Raw genomic sequence first — 21,168 nt, forward strand, 5'->3', positions numbered from 1 at the left:
GAATAGTTCTGCCGGTAATCTATCGGCCCCCGCTGCTTTGTTGTTCTTCAAGCGGGTAATTGCTATTCGAATTTCTACATGGTCGGGTAATGGAACATCTGTTCCATCGTAAATATATGTACATTAAGAAAATGAAATAAAAAAAAATCAATTTTTTTTTAATTCTAACTGTATATAACCCCTTAAGTGAGTTCAATTTAAGTTATGATTTGAAACTGGAGTATTTGGAACTATTTAGAACAATTGTTGTTGTTGTATGAACATTACAATTATGCCGAAATAATATATTGGAAGTTGGTGAAGCTTAAAAGTTCCATTTTCTTAGTCAGAAAATACGAAATTTAATTTTTTTAATTTTTAATTTCATGTATGACGAAAGCTTTATATTGATTGTTGTTATTGTTATTGTATGAATTTGGACTGATTCTATAATCACGTTGAGTAGAGATTCTGTTTCAAATAAAGGTGATTGGATATTCATAGCGGCCTCAGTCGGTAATGAAAATTAGGCTATTTAGAGTCTCGAAGTTTTGCAGTGGTTGTTATTGTATAAAAAATAGCACATAATTAGTTTTGGAAATCGTTCTAAGGGAAGATTTACAGACTGCTATAATTAAGGTCATGATTTTTTAATGATTCGAAGCGGTCGAAAATGCATTCGAAAAAAATTACATATTTTACCCACCTCCGACCACTGTCGCGCGTTGTCGCCTCTGTCATCGCCTCTACTGTTGCGCATTTCATAAATTTTGCATATGCTTGCATTATCTTGACAGCGGTGAATGTCAACTGCATAAATTCAGGCGCATTAATGTCACCGACACTGAAACCAGTGGCCTAGTTTCCATGCGCACCGCCAATGTGCTGGCGTGTAGCAGCTATTTAGGCGACAAGAGCTAAAGCGAAAGCGAGTGAACTGCTTGCTTTGCATACGTATACGATATCAATATGCTAGCACCGACTAGCTTTTATACAAATGAGTGTATGTGTATGGTGTTTGCATTCGGGCAACCTATTTGCTGTGCCCTGACATTTCGCCAACAACATAGCAGAGTATAGCACAAGCAGCTGCCATTGCCCTGATTTCTGCGCTAAGCGCAAACGTAAATATGAGCGCACACACTCACACACACACAAGCATGCAGAAGAATTATTTAATATTTCTATGAATAGGGGAAGAGGAGCAACTCGTCCAAATCACATTAAATATGAATCTGATCGTTGTGCTGCTCGTACGAGACTGCTACGAGCGTCGATGTGGCATGCAGCAAATGCATTGTTGGCGCTTCACTTTTCCATTCGTTCGCTCAATCACAGCTTAACTAACTAACTGTCTGTCTGTCAGACTGGCTGCCTTTTGGCGCCGGATGTCGACACACATCCAACTGTGACTGTTGCAGCAACGTAGCAACCGCCTCTGCTTAGAAATGAAAAAGATATAATACCTTTGTTGTTGTTTGCATTATCACGCTTGTCATGGCGCAGAGGCCAGCAACAACTCGACAGCCGGCGCTTTTGCGGCAGCGTTGCCTTACAGCTGTGTGTGTGTGTGTGTGTGGCGAGTGATGCCAGCGTCATCAGGGTACATAAGGTGAAGCTTTAAATTGGCGCTTCACTCGCTGCTCAAATGTAATCAAGCGTATATTGTTATTCTGACCCACAAATTTTGAATGAGTAATTCTCTGCTGAATAAATAATAAAGTCATTGTGTGCGAGCAAATATGCATAAGCATACAGTATGCTTTTGTAAAAAAATATGTGTGCGCGTTTGTAGTGTTCATATATATTTATATATATATGTTTAAAATGTATACATTTATAAGCAAATGCCAGCTAAACGTCTCACATATTTGTATACTTAAAATTAGCTGGTGGACAGCATGAAAATTAACTTTAAAACCGCTTTATGCATATTTAAATGCAAATTAATGTGTTTGGCATTGTATCTTTTGCATAGGGAGAAAGTTTAGTTTTAGTTTAAGGATGACAAAAGCATTTTATATGCACGTGCATATGACTTATTTGAAGGACAATTTTTCATTTGACAGCATTAATAATAATTTGTCGCCTTTTTATTTAGCTGAATAAAGTGTAATAAGATTCCTTATTCCGAACTTAAAAATAAATATTTGATACATCCCATTGATCGACAAACCAAATCAAAAACAAGTAAGGAAAGGCTAAGTTCGGGTGCAACCGAACATTTTATACTCCCGCAATTTATTGATATATTTTTATTAAGAAACACACAATTTGACCCAATTTGAAAATCCTATAATGAGGTATATGAGAGCTAGGGGAAGTTATGACCCGATTTTAACCATTTCTGGTACAGAGACACACTGTTAGAAGTAAAATATTTCCTATGAATTAAATTAATATATCTGAGAGATTTAAAGAAATTTTCGTGAAAAATTTCCATGGGGCACTGAGTTCATCATATCCGATATTCGGGGCTTTGAAAAGTTATAGTCCGATTTCGACAATTTTTCCACAAGTGATGCCACAGCTCAAATACAGTATTTGTGTAAAATTTTATTACGCTATCTTCATTGATTCCTTATGTATATATTAAAAAGTAAAGGAATGAGTTGGAATTCAAAATTGAGTTATGCATATGGTTGTCGTGATTGTTAACCGATTTCATCAATTTTCCACACGTGTCATCAGGGTGTCAAGAAAATATTATATACCAAATTCCATTGAAATCGGTCGAGTAGTTCCTGAGATATGGTTTTTGACCCATAAGTGGGCGATGCCACGCCCATTATCCCTTTTGTAAAACCATCTGAGTGCAACTAATTTCTGATATTTCTTCTGTAAAATTGAGTGTATCTGACGTTTTTCATTAGCGAGTTAACTCACTTTTAGTAATTTTCAACCTAACCTTTGTATGGGAGTTGGGCGTGGTTATTATCCGATTTGAACTATTTTCATGGTGTGTGGTGGGGTACGTAAGGGAACCAACTGCAGAAACGTTGGTTTATAATATTATATTATAATCATTTTGATATATATAACCCCATATCTAACTCGTTTAGTTTTATTGCCTAGACTATCACCACTCACTTTGCAATTGAAAGTAATGTAAGTTGTCATCATGCTGCGTGACATAAATCAATCTCTTTGCAATCTTGCAATATAAGAAAACTGGCTGTGAAGAAGGTAATCAATATTGTCACCTAAGCTCATTTGTTACATACTTAGATAATAAAAATATATACGATAATAAAAATTTCAAAGTTTAACAAATTATGATGATTTACGCTTATACAGATCTACAATAATGTAGTTATATCAAGCATTTTCAAATTTACCGGCTATAACATATTCGTCTTTATGCGTAAGAGTTTTTTCACTGTATTGGAAAATTTACTAATTTAATGTATATCTTAGCCACAAAAATATGTAGGCGGGGTTGCTAGTATGGAATATATTTTCAGTTGCTACTTGTTTGTGTGATTTAGCTTGCACTTATTGAAAGTTAATACAATCCCTTCTTCAGCGTCCTACATTATATTAATGACGGTTTTAAGCATGAGGCAAGTGGTTCTGCACTATGAAATTTAATTTAAAAAATATGTTAGACTTGCTTTCAGGATTTTTGTGATTACCTTTTCTTTTCTGTTTGTATGTAAAACTAAATTGACGCAAATGTTACACTACACATACGTCCCGTCGCAATATTCGAATTTTTGCTTCGGAATAAGAAATTAAAATAAATTTGGGATTTTATATTGCTTCACAAATGACAAAATGCATACAAATTTTGATTTCAAGTACTTTTACATGGTTACCAATTCGTTTTGCTAAATGTTCAGAATATTATGAACTAAAAATTTAAGTTTAGAATAACAAGATTCATTGCAAAATTACAAAGACTGTCACGCAAAGGCTTCTGAATTGATAAGATATGCCAATATATTTGAATTACGCAACCTAACACAGTCGAAAATATTACATAGTTAATTTAAACATAAGGGTGATACAGTGCGTATGAGTAACATTTGAGTGAAATATTTAATCAACATTAAGGAGTAAGCTAATGTCAAATTCAGACTATAACGGTACATTTAAGATTATATAATCGAAAAAAATTTATTTACGAGGAGAAATTGAGAATAACGGTACATTTAAATTTATAAAATAATTTCATTTACGATTAGAACTGTGGGTGGGAATGAACGTGTTATTAAATAATATAATAATATCTACAAGACGAGCTACAAATGATTTTCCTAAAAATTAATTAAAAATTTACACTATGCGAATTTAATATTACAATAATAAATAAAATAAAATTATTTAAAGAAAACATCTACAAGGCAGCTATAAAACTTGGTTGCTAAAATGCCATGAAAAATTTAAATTAATACTAGCAAGAAACTCATATCCAATGTGAGTGTCAGCAACTAAATAGTTTTCCATAAACTTAAGTTGAGGCAAAGAATTAAATTTCACTTTTAAATGTTACAACAATAGAATAAAATAAGCAGAAACATTAAACTGTGGTTGGTATAAGAAAATAAAACATTTTACAACTGCTTTAATAAACTAACGCGCACATAAAATATTTATGTTCGTTAAACGAAAATACTACATAACAAGGCGACAAGAAACCGCAACCGCAGACCATTGAAAATTATACCATGAAAATGTTGCCATCCTGTCAAACTTCCGTTTACACTACTGCTACCTTCCTTGCTTGCGTAATGTTGTATGAAAAAATGTAACACAGCTATTTGCGTTTTAACTCTTTGACACTTCCGCCTTGAAGCGTACACACATACATGCACAAAACAACACAAATTAGAAAGAAAATACTAGCGATGTCGCATGAGCCAAAAGTCTTGGTAAACATATTTTTGAGAGAAAGCGCAATCACTGCTAGAATATCCGCCAAATATTTAACAAGTTGATATTGTTGCATACGGATAACTTGAGTAAAAATTGAGATATCTTGACGAAACTTGGTACACATTTTCTTTGTGACCGTGAGAGAGTTGCTTTCGAAAATGGAAAATGGGCAAAATCGCGCCACTGCCACGCCCACAAAATGGCGAATACCGAAAACACATAAAGTGTCATAACTAAGCCATAAATAAAGTTAAAAAAGTAAAATTTGATACAAAGGATCGTCTTAGTAAGGGCCATATTTGGATGTAATTTTTTTAGGGAAGTGGGCGAGGCCCCGCCCTCAAATATGTTTTTTGTATATATCTCGCAAACCAATAAAGCTACATAGACCAAACTTTCTGCAGTCGGTTCCCTTACGTATCTCACCATACACCATGAAAATAGTTGAAATCGGATAATAACCACGACCCATACAAAGTTTAGGTTAAAAATTACTAAAAGTGCGTTAACTCACTAACGAAAAACGTCAGAAACAATACATTTTACAGAAGAAATAGTAGAAAGAAGCTGCACTCAGATTTTTTTACAGAATGGAAAATGGGAATGACATCGCCCACTTATGGGTCAAAAACCATATCTCAGGAACTACTCGACCGATTTCAATGAAATTCGGCAGATAATATTTTCTTGACTCCCTTATGATATGTGTGGAAAATGATTGACATCGGTTCACAAACACGACAACTTCCCTTATAACTCAATGTTGAATTCCATATCATTCCTTCACTTTATAATATATACTAAGGAACAAAGGAAGATAGCGAAATGAAACTTTAAACAAATACTGCATATGATCTGCGGCATAACTTGTGAAAAAAATGTCGAAATCGTACAATAACATTGCAATGCCTCGGATATCGAATATGAAGAACTCAGTGCCGTATGGTAATTTTTCACCGAAGATATCGGTAAATTTCTCAGATATCTTAATTTAATTTAGAGGGAATCTTTTTCTTCTAATAGTGTGTCTCTGTACCAAAAATGGTTAAAGTCGGGTCATAACTTCCCCTAGCTCTCATATACCTAATTATAGGATATTCAAAAATACGATGGGCTTAATAGCTTATAAATCGGTTAATATATGAAATATCTTAGCAAAATTAAATGAGCATATAATCTTAGATATATCGTTGCTATATTTCAAAAAATTAATTCACTAAAACTCTTTTAATATTTACTCATCGTGTAGTCCAAAGATAACTTATAGACTCAAGCACACCTAAAACTCAGCCTTGACTCTAACAATTTACTCGACGCTCGTATAGATTTTCTATGTCATTTATATTTTTACAGTTATTTAATTAAAATATTCGAAAACTCACACACATGTGACATACATGTGAGCTGCGCACAAGTGTAAACGTTTATGCGAAAGTTATGGCAAAGTATGTGCACAACAATGCGAAATATGAACTGCCGCAACACACGCAAACACACACATGCGCGCTGAAAACTTTCATTTTACTACTCACATTACTTTATACGAACTGTAAATATTTATACGTATGGCATGTGCGTATGTGTGTGTGAGTGATTGTAAGTGATACAATTGCCTGTGCTTGTTTTCGATTATCACTTGCTCGTAGGTCTGAGCGTTACTTACACTTACACACGCTATCCCCTGACATCCGCCGGCGGCGCATTGCTTCTCGTATTCCCGCAGCAACACAAAGTGTTGACATCCCTTTGTCGTCTTGCGCTGCTGTTTTTTGTTGTAGTTTGTGTTTGCGAATCTCCAACGCTCTGCAAATATACACATTTGAGCCTATAGAGTTAGAGGCGAACGCTTTAAATACCACATTTTCCCCAGAGCTGTATGTGTATATATATGCGTGTGTGGGGGTGTGTGTGTATTTCGTCGCCTACACCGCATCGCTGCTTTGTTCCTCCACTACTTCCCCGGGGAAATTTATCTTAATGTTATTTCAAAACTTTCACTTGTAGAATTATTTCGTCTTTACTTAAACGAAAGTTGACACAACTAAAGACATTACACAACAGATTACGTGTCCGTATGAATAAACGCAATTTCCAGCTGACATTTCTCTCTCTTCCTCTGTGTGTGTGCGCGCCTGCAATGTCTGCCGGTTAACTTGGCCTCCAGTTGCGAAAATTTGTTTTAGTACAAAGTAAAGCAAATTGTTATTATGTAGTTCATGTTGGGTTTGTGGTTGTTGTTTTTGTAACAAGTTTTTTGAATATGCTGATCTTTGTACATACATATACAAATAAGTGATTATATTCAAATATGCTATAAGTGTATGTGTGTATTTCATGACCAGCAAGAAGGCCAAGTATTATGAAGACAAAAGGTAGTAAATACTATTTAAGGCAGTAGTCTGCTTTACAGGCTTCAAAAAATCGATTTTTTGTTTTGTTTTAAATTTCTTCCGAAACAATCCAAGAATATGTCTTTAAAATTCCAGAGGCCAATTCGACATATTTTCGAAACTAGAGCAGTTTTAGTGGCCAAGCGTCGAGCAGGTGCGAATGCGAATCCGAAAACGCGCGTTTTCTCGAGTTTTCATTTTCACAAGCGTTAGAAAACGGTGCCGGTGATAGCAAAAAGAATATATGTCCGAAAAAAACAAAAGTGATCTAGCTGCAGTATTAAATTTTCTTCTGTTTGAACTAAAAAATTTGGACAAAAGAATTATTTAAACTACTTGTTTTGCAACTTAAAGTCAATTTTTATACTCTCGCAACCTGTTGCACAGAGTATTATATTTTGTTCACATACCGGTTGTTTGTGTCACCAAGAAATAAAAGAGTTAGATATGGGGTTATATATATTTAAATGATCAGGATGACGAGTGGAGTTGAAATCCGGATGTCTGTCCGTCCGTCTGTCCGTCTGTCCGTCCGTCCGTCCGTGCAAGCTGTAACTTGAGTAAAAATTGAGATATCTTAATGAAACTTGGAACACATAAAGTGTCATAACTAAGCCATGAATAAAGTTATAATAGTAAAATTTGGAATAAAGGATCGCACCAGGAAGGGGCATATTTGGATGTAATTTTTTTGGGGAAGTGGGCGTGGTCCCGCCACCAAATCGGTTATTTGTATATATAAGGCAAACCAATGAAGCTATATAAACCAAACTTTCTGCAGTCGTTTTTTTTAGCTACTTCCTAATACAGTTCAAAAATGAAAGAAATCGGATCATAACCACGCCCACCTCCCATACAAAGGTTAGGTTGAAAATTACTAAAAGTGCGTTAACTCACTAACGAAAAACGTCAGAAACACTAAATTTCACATAAGAAATGGCAGATGAAAGTTGCACTCAGATTTTTTGACAAAATGGAAAATGGGCGTGGCATCGCCCTTTTATGGGTCAAAAACCATAACTCAGGAACTACTCGACTGATTTCAATGAAACTTGGTTTGTAATAGTTCCCTTACATCCCAATGATATGTTGTGAAAATAGGCCAAATCGCTTCACAACCACGCCTACTTCCTATAGACCAGAACTTTGAAGACAATCTGAATCGTTTAATTTACAATATATAAAGTAAGCACTAGTGAAGATATCAATGCAGAACTTTGCACAAATACTGTATTTATAGTGTGGCAGCCCATTTCTAAAAATCGCCGAAATCGGATCATAGGTTTTTAAGGCCCCATATATCGAACATGAGGACCTCGGTGCTTCTAACCTAATATTAGGATTTCCAACTTTCAATGGACTTTATACAATATATATGACGCATATGTGGGTCAAATTGTGTATTATATAGTATTAATTAAGTTAAATAAATAAATTGCGAGAGTATAAAATGTTCGGTTACACCCGAACTTAGCCCTTCCTTACTTGTTTTTCTTAAAAAAGTGAACTTTTTTTTCAAACTTCGAAAAAATTTGGAATTTTATAACTTCTTCGGTATTTTTTTAGTTCATAAAGAAAAGACACTTATAAAAATTAAAAAAAAAAAAAAAAAATTGGTTCGACTGTTTCAGATGCATCGCACGACCTCTATCACCGGCACCGATTTACAAGTGCAGACTACAGGCGCTCTAGAAAAATACTTACAACTTTGAAAAAATTGCAATATTTTTTAAGCCTTAAATATAGTACACTAACGTCTTAAAATTCCGTTTATCGTAATCATTTCCTTCCCTTTTAAAAAAAATTGGTAAAAAACGTTTTTTTTCGCCTTCTAAAGCAGACTACTGCCTTAAAGGCTAGTTATTATTGTAGACTTGGTATTAAAAATAATAGTGACTATTTGATTTTTTTTTCATTTTATAAATTTTAAGTTTACATTTTTCTCATTTGTTTTTTCTTATCGCTCATTTGTATATTCTACAATGATATTTTAAGCGAATTTCATAATTTAACACTGACATCAATAGTTCATTATAACAAATTGGTCGTACATTGCCTATGAGTAATATGTGAAAATAATATAACGAAAGTTCCTATTACATAAGAGTCAATTCTGGACTATAAGGGAATATTATATTGAGAATAATCTCCTTTGAGAACTTAAATTGAGTAAGAAAACAATATTATAGCTTAAATTAATATTAATTATCACACCACTTTATATACCATGATCCCTCTAAGACAATCAATGTTCTCAGAAATATATTTTAATTGCTAAAGGAATTACTTTGGTGACATGCAACAGTCATTGTACATCGTATAAGCTTAGTAAATTGAACAGAGTCATTCACTGTTAATGGTTATCACAGAAATATCCACAAAGATCTTGATATCTCCATGGTAAATAAGGAGGTAAAGGACAGCAGAAAAAGTGTATATCTCATCTTCGAGACTATCTAAACTCCTTGGCTAATACCTCGGCACACTCCTGTAATCTAACCTTCTGAAAACAAAAAAATATGCCAGCCTACTAAAGAGAGCAAAAGTTATACTCCCGCAATATGTTCTACACGTATTTCTCTTTAGTACCCCATCACAGACTATGAAAATGGGTGAAATCGGATAATAATATATTCTTGACATCCTGATATTATCAAAGGGAATCAGTTCTCAACCATTTGATTCCCTTTCGCCTTTTGAATTTCGTGACGAACGAACGAACGATGGGAACGATGGGAGTTAGGCGCCAAAACATTTTTAACCATCTGCAGAAGGCTGGATACGCCAAAAAGCTTGTTGTTTGGCTGACGCATGATTTGACGCAAAAAACCTTCTTGACCGAATCAATGCCTGCGATATGCTGCTGAAACGGAACGAACTCGACCCATTTTTGAAGTGGATGGTGACTGTCGTGGTCGAAGGCCGGTGAATCGTCCCAAACAGTGGCCCAGCCGGGATTGACGGCCAGGAAGGTTTTTCTGTGTGTTTGGTGGGATTGAAAGGGAATCATCCACTATGAGCTGCTCCTATATGGCCAGACGATTAATTCTACCATTTACTGCGAACAACTGGACCGCTTGAAGTAGGCGATCGACCTGAAGCGTCCAGAATTAGCCAACAGGACGGCTGTAGTGTTCCACCAGGACAACGCCAGACCACACACTTCGTTGATGACTCGTCAGAAGCTACGGGAGCTCGGATGGGAGATTTTATTGCATCCACCATATAGCCGGGACATAGGGCCAAGTGATTACCAGCTGTTCCTGTCCATGGTGAACGCCCTTGGTGGTGTAAAGTTGAACTCAATAGAGGCTTGTGAAAAGTGGCTGTCCGAGTCCTTGCAAATAAGGAGGGGCGGTTCTATGAAGGGGTATTATGAAGTTGCCGTCTAGATGGAAACATATTATCGAACGAAACGGCGCATATTTGAACTAAACCCGAACTCTGTAACATTTAAAATGATTTCCACTTTTGATATTAAAAACCCTGAAATTTCGCTTGCTTTTAAGAAAATCTGTTACATTTTAATGATACCCTTAGCGACTAAATGCGAAGAGTAAATAATTCATACAGATTTATAGCCAAATATTTTAATATTTCAAATATGTCCCATTGGGGTGTAAATATTTACACACCGAAAAATCTCTCAAGCAGCTACATTTTGTACGCTTAATATAATCCAGATACTTACCACCTGAATAGGTTTCATAATAAATCACAAAAACAAAAATAAAAACGAATTTATGATTTACATAGATAAGCAAAGCCAGGGCTTAATCAATCATTGGAACCCTTAAGGACCGCCAAGTAAATAGGCAAGAAAATCCTGTTTGCTTAGCGCAACAAAAGCACAACCATTTATTATTAAACAAACACTTATTGTTTATGCTTACCTTTCCACCGAACTGAATCTTACGTATTTCTTGTTTTCTTTCTTTTCAGCTCTCTCACACTTGCTTTGCAGATAAATTCGGAGAGCAAATAAGCAAATGAACCATAACAATAAATCGCAGGTCCTTTGAGAGAATGTTAACACGATAAAAACGGCAGCAGCATAGTGCCATTGTAGTGGTGCGAAAGCAGCGTGAAGGCAGCTGTGTAAATACAAATAAGAGGCGGCAAACGTGAAGGTAACGTTAAGCAGCCAAGCGCCAAAAAAGGCGCAGGTTGAATGTGGAATGACCGAACAATTCAAAAGTAGAAAAGTGGTGTGGCCGAGTGAAGTGCACAAATACAAATACAAATAAATAGTGTTGTGAATGCTGTGAATGCACACAAACGCACATCTTTCTTCATATGTACATTTGTGTGTATGTATGCGTGCAGTGACAGTCTAATCCGCAAGGACCCAAAAATATTTATCGATAATCGTAGCAAGAATATCTACATTAGCTACGCAAATGAACTGAAAAGGCCAAAGTATGCAATGAAAATAGCGAAAAACAATAAAAAACAACAACAACAACTGAACTAACAAACTAAAACAAAAGTAAATCGGAGTGCGCAAGAAACAAAAGGTCCTTCGAAGTGAAGTAGTGCAAATAAAACAAGGCACCAAGCAACAAAGTAAACACATGGAAAAAACGGTTGAACGCACAAACAAACCAACAAACAAGCAAACACGAGCGCAATAAAAGTGGCGAAGTGGCAAAGTGGCAGTCAAACTATGAACAGCTCGCAATAAAACTCGAAGTCAGTTTATTCTATCGACTATCGAGGCAATCTACAGCGTTGAAGGCGGGTGTGTGTGAGTAGAGCAGCAGGCTCACCAGCTGAACTTTCGCTTATAAACTGTCGCAAACACACACACACAAACGAAGATTTGTTGAGGACAAAAGCTCCGGCCCGGCTCACTGAAGTGCCACTGAAAATTCATAAAACATAAAACAATCGTAAAGCAGGCCGTCTACAACGTTGCTGAAGCGCACTGAACGGCGCACAGCTCTTACGGCCCATTCATTCATTCGGTTCAATAAAACTGTGCGATATAATTTTATACAAATATTTTGTTATTGTTTCAATTTTTATGGCAGTGATTATTTATGGAGCGTAGTTTCGGCATTCTCGAGTAGCGGAAGTGACACAAATAGACTGTGCAGAAATAAAATGTGAACTAAAATAAATGCGCACACAGGACGACTTATATACATATGTATATATAAATAAAGCATAATATTAGTATATATATAGAAACACAACGGCATTGTGCTGACGTGAAAATATACTCCAACTGACAGTGGCTGCAGCATGATAGTCATAAGAAAGTCTGACAGTCATCATAATAATTATTTTCACACTCTCAACAACAAAAACAATATAAATAATAATAACAAAAACAAAATTAAAAACAACAATAAAGCAGTTTTATCATCCCTCACGTTGATGCTTAGAATTTGTGGCAGCTATTGTTGCAACAGCCGCACAGCCAGGCAGTTGGCGGCATATAGCGTGTGCCGTGCAGAGCAATGAACTGAGGTGCGGAGTGTCATTGTTGATATTTCCGTGTGAATAGACTTGAATTCTAGTGCATAAATCCGCAATGCGAATACAGCGATTTGCAAGTCGCAACAACAACAAAAACAATGTGCAATACACAAACACAGCGAAATGAGTGCAATAGTGGCACAAAGTAGTGAGAAGAATTGAGACAAGAAAAAAAACATAAAAATATATAAATACATAAATACATATAGACAAATAAATCCAAGGTGCCAAGTAACTGTAAGCCAGCGTCTTTATATAACGGACCAAGTTATATAAAAAAAAAAGTTTGTGAAATTGTGAATCCCAAGGCAAAGAGGCAGCTGCTCAAACTAACAGCAAACACACACACAACGTTTAGAGACACCGACAGCCAGCATGCATTCGCGCCAGCCAGACGTGCGCGCGCCAATGTGGCAACAGCTGTCGTCAGCTGTCATTTTCACGCTACTCAGCATAGGTAAGTGAAAAGTGCATATTTGAATATATTAATAAATACATAATTTGCAAAACTAAGGCAGCATGAAATAAACTTTTAGCGCCCTGGCAACTTGAGTGACATTTAAATTACTTGCAGCCTCGCACACTCACCCTTGGTTTTAGATAGCTGAAATGACGGCGTAAAGACTGCGAGAGCTATTTATCTTCGGCTGTAGAAGTGTAAAAAATCCATAAATTAGCGCGCTCCTATTTATTTATGTGTGTGCAATGGAGTTGTCAGTTTCGTTACTTTGCAGTGCACCTGATTTTTTAGACAACTTCGCTCTTTACATATTACTGCTTGCAAGCTATGCAAGCTATCATTATAATATGCATTATTCGTAGTGGTTGTCATTAGCTGGCGGATTCATTAAAATGTGACTGTTACAGAAATCTAATTGTTTTTGATACAAAAAGCTTCTATAATGTAAGTGAACAAAAATTGCAGTTGAAAAGGGTGGTATTCGGAATCAAATCATGCAACATACTTCCTAACACTTTGGTGAACGGATATATGCTTCCTATTAGACAGACAGTTCCTGACAATACTTAAAGGGTTAGGTGGGTTTCAGAAGTATATCAAGGGTGTTTTTACAATATTTTTGAATATATACTATCATGTATTTCATATAATCAATTCAGCATATCAGGGAGGATGGAGTCATATGTAGAAGTTCACGTAAGTGAGGAAAGTTTCTGACTGTCATTCACTTGGGAGAGGCCAGGAACGATTCTTTTACATGTGGCTCAAGCAGTTCACGACTTCCGGTCTTAGACCAAGTATCCTCTGGTTAGCCAACAGACATCCGTTTGGAGGCGAGCTAAAGTGAGAAGGCGAAACCCGCTTATGCGGTTGTGCGTAGGGTTTGGGACCCACCACATAAAAACCCCCCCAATGAAAAGAACAAAACAGCCTCGGATGAGAGACCCCAATTTTGATGACGACCACTGCAAACGTTTAAAGGACTACGATTTAAGGGCATGCACCTGGAATGTCCGGACCCTTAATTGGAAAGGTGCCTCTGCCCAGCTGGTAGATGTCCTCATACAACTAAAGGCTAACATCACCGCAATCCAAGAAATGCGATGGACGGCACGAGGACGGAAGAAGGTGGGTATTTGTGACATCTACTACAGCGGCCATATAAAGGAGCCCAAATTCGGTGTGGGATTCGTGGTGGGAGAGAGGCTCCGTCGTCGAGTCCTGGCATTCACTCCGGTGGATGAATGTCTAGCCACAATCCGCATCAAAGCGAGGTTCTTCAACATATCGCTGATTTGCGCCCACGCCCCGACGGAAGAGAAGGACGAAGTGATCAACGATACCTTCTATGAGCGCCTAGAACGTATCTATGAGCGCTGCCCTCGCCACGATGTCAAAATCGTGCTTTGCGATTCCAACGCTAGGGTGGGTAAAGAAGGTATCTTTGGCACAACAGTCGGAAAATTCAGCCTCCATGACGAAACGGTCTGAGGCTGATCGACTTCGCCGGGGCCCGAAATATGGTCGTCTGTAGTACTAGATTCCAGCATAAGAAAATCCATCAAGCTACTTGGCTGTCCCCGGATCGAATCACTCGCAACCAGATCGATCATGTTGTGATAGATGGACGACATGTCTCCATGTTTTTGATGTGCGTACGCTTCGTGGTCCCAACATCGACTCGGGCCACTATCTTGTAGCAGCTAAGATACGCACCCGCCTCTGTGTAGAAAAGCGCACACGTCAACAAACACAAGGAAGGTTTGACATCGAGAAGCTGCAATCACAACCGACAGCCGAACGATTTTCTACTCGACTTGCACTCCTGCTCTCTGAGAGCACTCATCAGCATCTCGGTATAAGGGAGCTGTGGGACGGCATATCAAACTCCTTATGTACAGCTGCTACCGAAACCATTGGTTTTCGGAAAAGCCAAAAAAACAGCTGGTATGATGAGGATTGTCGTCTCGCAGTGGAGAGAAAACAGACTGCCTACCTCGCAATGTTGCGATCGACCGCAACACGAGCGGGATGGCAAAGATACCGAGAGCTGAAGAGGGAAGCGAGACGCATTTGCAGACAAAAAAAGAAAGAGGCCGAAATGCGTGAGTATGAAGAGCTTGATAAGCTGGCCGACAGGGGTAATGCTCGAAAATTTTAAGAAAAGATCCGGCGACTAACTGAAGGTTTCAAGACCGGAGCACACTCCTGTAGGACCCCCAGAGGTGGTCTAGTTATTGATGACCAGAGTATACTGAGTTTGTGGAGGGAACACTTCTCCAGCCTGCTGAATGGCAGTGAAAGTACAACAACAGGAGATGGCGAACCCGATTCCCCAATCGACGACGATGGAGCAGATGTTCCATTGCCCGACCGTGAAGAAATTCGAATAGCAATTACCCGCTTGAAGAACACTAAGGCGGCGGGGGCCGATGGATTATCGGCCGAGCTATTCAAATACGGCGGCGAAGAGCTGATAAGGTGCTTGCATCAGCTTCTTTGCAGAATATGGTCGGAAAAATGCATGCCTGACGATTGGAATCTCAGTGTACTCTGCCCAATGCACAAAAAAAGAGACCCCACAATCTGCTCCAATTACCGTGGGATAAGCCTCCTCAACATCGCGTATAAGGTTCTGTCGAGCGTATTGTGTGAAAGACTAAAGCCCACCGTCAACAAACTGATTGGACCTTATCAGTGTGGCTTTAGACTTGGAAAGTCGACAATAGACCAGATATTCACCATGCGCCAAATTTTGGAGAAGACCCGTGAAAATAGGATCGACACACACCATCTCTTTGTCGACTTTAAAGGTGCTTTCGACAGCACGAAAAGGAGTTGCCTTTATGCCGCGATGTCTGAATTTGGTATCCCCGCAAAACTAATACGGCTGTGTAAGCTGACGTTGAGCAACACCAAAAGCTCCGTCAGGATCGGGAAGGACCTCTCCGAGCCGTTCGATACCAGACGAGGTTACAGACAAGGTGACTCACTATCGTGCGACTTCTTTAACTTGATGCAGGAAAAAATTATAAGGGCTACAGAGCTAAATAGAGAAGGTACAATGTTCTACAAGAGTGTACAGCTACTGGCGTACGCCGATGATATCGATATCATTGGAAACAACACCCGCGCCGTTAGTTCGGCTTTTTCCAGACTGGATAAGGAAGCGAAGCGTATGGGTCTGGTGGTGAACGAGGACAAGACGAAATATCTCCTGTCATCAAACAAACAGTCAGCGCATTTGTGTCTTGGTTCCCACGTCACTGTTGACAGTCATAACTTTGAAGTTGTAGACAATTTCGTCTACCTGGGAACCAGCATTAACAGCAATAACAATTTCAGCCTGGAAATCCAACGCAGAATCACTCTTGCCAACAGGTGCTACTATAGACAATTGAAAAGTAAAATCCTCTCTCGACGAACAAAAACCAAACTCTACAAGTCCCTCATCATTCCCGTCCTACTTTACGGTGCAGAAGCGTGGACGATGTCAACATCCGATGAGATGGCAGTAGGAGTTTTCGAGAGAAAGGCTTTGCGGAAGATTTATGGTCCCTTAAACATTGGCAACGGCGAATACCGCAGACGATGAAACGATGAGCTGTATGTGTTATTCGACGACATAGACATAGTCCAGCGAAAAAAAAACAGCGGCTACGCTGGCCAGGTCATGTTGTTCGAATGGATGAAAGTGCTCCAGCTCTGAAAGTAGCAGTACCCGCTGGTGGAAGCCGAGGAAGAGGGAGACCTCCACTCCGATGGAAGGACCAGGTGGAGAGGACCTGGCTTCGCTTGGTATAACCAATTGGCGCCAAACTGCCAGAAGGAGGTATACGTGGCGCGCTGTTTTGGACTCGGCTATAACCGCGTAAGCGTTGTCTACGCCAGTCAAGAAGAAGAAGAATTCAGCATATCAAAGATACATATTTAAACAGTATTTTGTGAAATTTGTATTTAAAAATTCCGAAAACTCTGCCGTTGGTATCTCATCTCCCTTGATGTCTAAAATGCTCTTGCCATGGATAGCCTAACTCATTATTGGTTCATCTGAAATCAATAAACCAAAAATATTTCGATAGCATATAGATAAATCTAGTTACTGACCGAAGGAAACAAGCAAAAATTAACATTTAAATTTTCGACAGAATTTTAACGAAAAAGCTCAATTTTTGGGTAGGTAGGTAGGAGTGCAGCCATATAATTTTATGGGCTCAATTAGCACTAGACGTGCCATTTCGACCTAATAATTCACTGTTATGACGTTTCATCCTTCCGTTGCCAATGTAAGTCTGAAAATACTTTTCCTGGACCAATTTAATAAGACCCGAGTTCTCATCTCACTATATTTTGGCCATATCTATTTAGTTATTTTACATTTGGTTGAATGTTTCCATCTGTTCTCAGCTTTGAGCTCTCTTCTGATCGATCCTAGCGTGCAAGGTATTAACTCAGACTCGGATTCGTCTAGAACGGCTCCTGCCTTTGCCAACTCGTCTGCCGTTTCGTTACCGAACATGTTCCAGTAGCAGGGAACTCAAATCAAGTCTAGTTGTACTTTGTCTTCTAGGGAGCTCAATGCCATCTTGCAGTTATAGACTATGCTGGAGTTAATTATTGACGACGACAAGGCCAAGAGCGCCGCCTGACTATCTGTATATATTATTGCTTTATGTATCCTCTCGTAGTTAGCCAATAGAGTTTCACAGGCCTGCTCCATGTCCAGTACTCCCGCTTGGAAGATGCTAGCCAAGAAATATTAAGATCATTGGAGTATACCCCTGTGCCAACTCCGCAGTCCATTTTGGACTCGTTGGTATTTTCCTTCCGTATTAGGGCTCTTCTCCATTCTCCTGGAAGTCACTCATGAAATCTAACTTTGGGAGAATGTAATCTAATTTATTAGCGTTTACTTTAAATTTGTTGAGAATATCGGCCATTGTCCTTCTGGTTCCATGCAACTAACTCCTTAACTCTTATAGTAGAACATGCAGCTATTTTATGAATATAGATGTATATGGGTAGTTGATGCAAAAGCACATTAAGTGCATCAGTCGGGCAGGACCAATGGTGCAAAGAAGGTATCTCCATTTTTACTCGGACGGACGGACAGACATCTGGATTTCAAATGTACTCGTCACTTTGATCACATTGGTATATATGACTCTATATCTAACTCTTTTAGGTTTAGGTGTTACAAACAACCGTTATGTAAACAAAGCTACTTTGTTGCGAGAGTATAAAAATAATTGACTCAGTTTTGTAAAGAATTTGTCATAAAATTTACGATGTGTTTGCAAACAACAAATTCCAACAGAAAAATATTTCATTATTAAGTATACCCTTTATGGCATTTTAAGCTGTTTGTAAGCAATAAAATAAATTTTCACTCTCTGCTGAAGACTTGAATATTAACTTTAAACGACTATTTATAACTGCTATAAATATTGATTTAATGTGCACGAAAATGCAGGAATGACTGAAGTAAAATTTATTTTATTAGCGCCACAAAGCATATTAAGTGCATAAATTATAGCAGCGTAAGCCAAGCGAGCGCAGTTATAGCTGCAAATTGGGTAAATATCAAATATGCACCCAAATGTCTATTTATGATAATTGCTGCAAATGGCAATGAACGATGGCAGCAGCTCAACGAACGTCACTGCAAATGTCTGCGTTTATGTGTGCGCTTATATGTTGAAACAATGCCTGGACTTCAATTGACTCCAATTTATGCATACCGATGTCGTTAGTCGTATGCGTGCACATCAATGTAGCCACATTTCGCTAGTCAAATACTGGTCTCAAATACACGTTAACGCATAAATATGCACAAATTGTTGTTGTCTCCCCGCTGTGTGTTCGCACCTAAAACGCGTACGGCATTGGACATTGTTGCACTAATTGCGTTGCTTCGGTGACATAAGTGATTGCACAAACACAATCATATGCACACATATTCGCACACACATAACACCAAGTGCAGAGTGTGCACCCGAGCGCTTGTTTTACAACAGTGACGCATTGTAAAATGCTAAATTGTGCACATTGTCGAGATTTATTGCGTCGGACAAGCGAAAGCCGTGCTAAGCTGAGCGGTGCACGGGAGAGGAGTTGAGTGAGCGGTGAGTGCTGAGTGCAAACGCCGTTTCAATCAACAACAAAGGCTAGAAATTGCTGCGCACACATAACCTTTTGGTGTGTCCATATTTTTCACAATACCCGCCACTTTCTTTTGAAACTGTTTTATGGGTTGTGAATTGTCGCCAGCATAAACTGGCCGAACGGCAGCGGGGGTGGGCGAAAAGCTGAATGTAACATAAACATTTTATGAATGTTGCTTGTTGGTAAAGCGACACTTGTGTTGTTGTGTGGGGTATATTAGAAGTGTGTTTCACTTTTGTCATTCATTTAAAAGTCACTCATACGCCATGGCGGGTCAACATAGTGTGATAAAGTGAGAGTTTTTGAAAATGCTATGCATTTGGTAATTTATTTAGATATATAATTTAGAGCGTCGCTTGTTTGTACAACTTTTAGCGAGTTTTCCAAATTTTTTGTATTAAATTTTAAATTAAAAATGCCTGAAGCACTGCAAAGATATGTAAATATATATAGAGGAGTATTATTTTTTCGAATATACATATACTTTTAAAGTCTTTATGAAGTAAACAGAAAAACATTTATGACAACTATGCTTATTAGAATAAACAAGCTTCTAGACTTATCTTTCCTTTGGGACAACATGAAGGGTTCATATGTTGGAAGTTTACACTTCAATTGCTAAGAAGTGGCAAGCTGTAATTCTTAAAGGCTCAAATCTTTAACACAATACTTTTCTATTTTTTTTTTCTTGAAAACAGATAGGAAATTTTTCAAAAAAACTTAAACGCAAGACTTGATAGCAATACTAAGCCATAAATCAAACAAAATACGTAAGCGCTCAAACAACAATGAAAATAAATGATGGCTACCCATAGGCAGCATCACAAAAGTACAACGGCGAAAGCAAACTAACATAAGATTTCGAAGAAAGATAGTAGTACAATCGTTGAGTTGTAAATTCAAACAAAGAGGAGAAATATTGGTACTGGAAAAATTATTAAGATTTTCCGACAAATTTTGCATTCTACTGAGATTTTTTTTAACTGAGAGTACGTTTGGAAGTGTATGCAAGTGCATGCATAAAGGATGCATGTTACTTTCTTCAAAGAAATATAAATGTCCAAATTTATTTGTTTTAGTTGTAGTTATAAAGTCAAGTTCTCAGTCAGATCCATTTTATAATATGATAAAGTTAGTTAGTAAAATATAAGTAAAAATATTATTTTAACCAAATTATTATGCGAAAAAAATATAGAATTCACTAAAATTGTACATAAATAATATCATTTTCAAACACCCTTTATAAATGCAGCACACCCTATTAAAATTACACACTAGCATATATGAGTTTCATATAGCTTCCAGAGGAAAATCATACACCATGGTGCACCTTCTGGCTTCTGTGCGCATTAGCAGAAATACCCGAAATGTATTCCGATACAAGTTTATATAAACACATGCATATACATGCACATGATTTCAAGCACACATTCGTACTTACAGCAGCCTGCATTATATTCGTGAAATATGCTTTCCATATATTCTCTACATGCACTTTCAGTTGTATTGAATATTGGCTCGCCATTATCCGCCTTTTCGTATATGACTTTCGAAATTGCATGCAAAATTGATTTATTTGTGCATCTTCTTTTCTACTTCAATTTCTTCAATTTCCACTTTTCTTCGTTCTGCTCTTCGAACACTGTGTTGCTTCAGCAAACTGGCGAGTTTATATGTGTGAGCTTTTACGCCATTTTATGTGCTGCAAGTAATATTTTAAGCGTTAAGCGTTTGCCGTAGTACCAGCTTTCAAACACAGTTCGCCGGTTTACTTAATTGAAATAAATTGCAGTTAATTGTGCAAGTTTATGT

The 21,168-nt window shown here is 37.8% G+C and overlaps 1 protein-coding gene across 1 annotated transcript in view; it reads left to right on the top strand.

The window, feature by feature from the left end:
- LOC105212314 (zwei Ig domain protein zig-8) overlaps positions 1–21,168 on the top strand; it is a 218,403-nt gene that overhangs the window by 92,972 nt on the left and 104,263 nt on the right. The window contains exon 2 of the mRNA XM_011184208.3: positions 11,190–13,188. Within this exon, the coding sequence (XP_011182510.1) occupies positions 13,107–13,188 (82 nt within the window). The 5' untranslated portion in view covers positions 11,190–13,106. The remainder of the gene's footprint in view (positions 1–11,189; positions 13,189–21,168) is intronic.

This window comes from Zeugodacus cucurbitae, chromosome 2 (genome assembly GCF_028554725.1).
Source record: "Zeugodacus cucurbitae isolate PBARC_wt_2022May chromosome 2, idZeuCucr1.2, whole genome shotgun sequence".
Classification (NCBI taxonomy): domain Eukaryota; kingdom Metazoa; phylum Arthropoda; class Insecta; order Diptera; family Tephritidae; genus Zeugodacus; species Zeugodacus cucurbitae.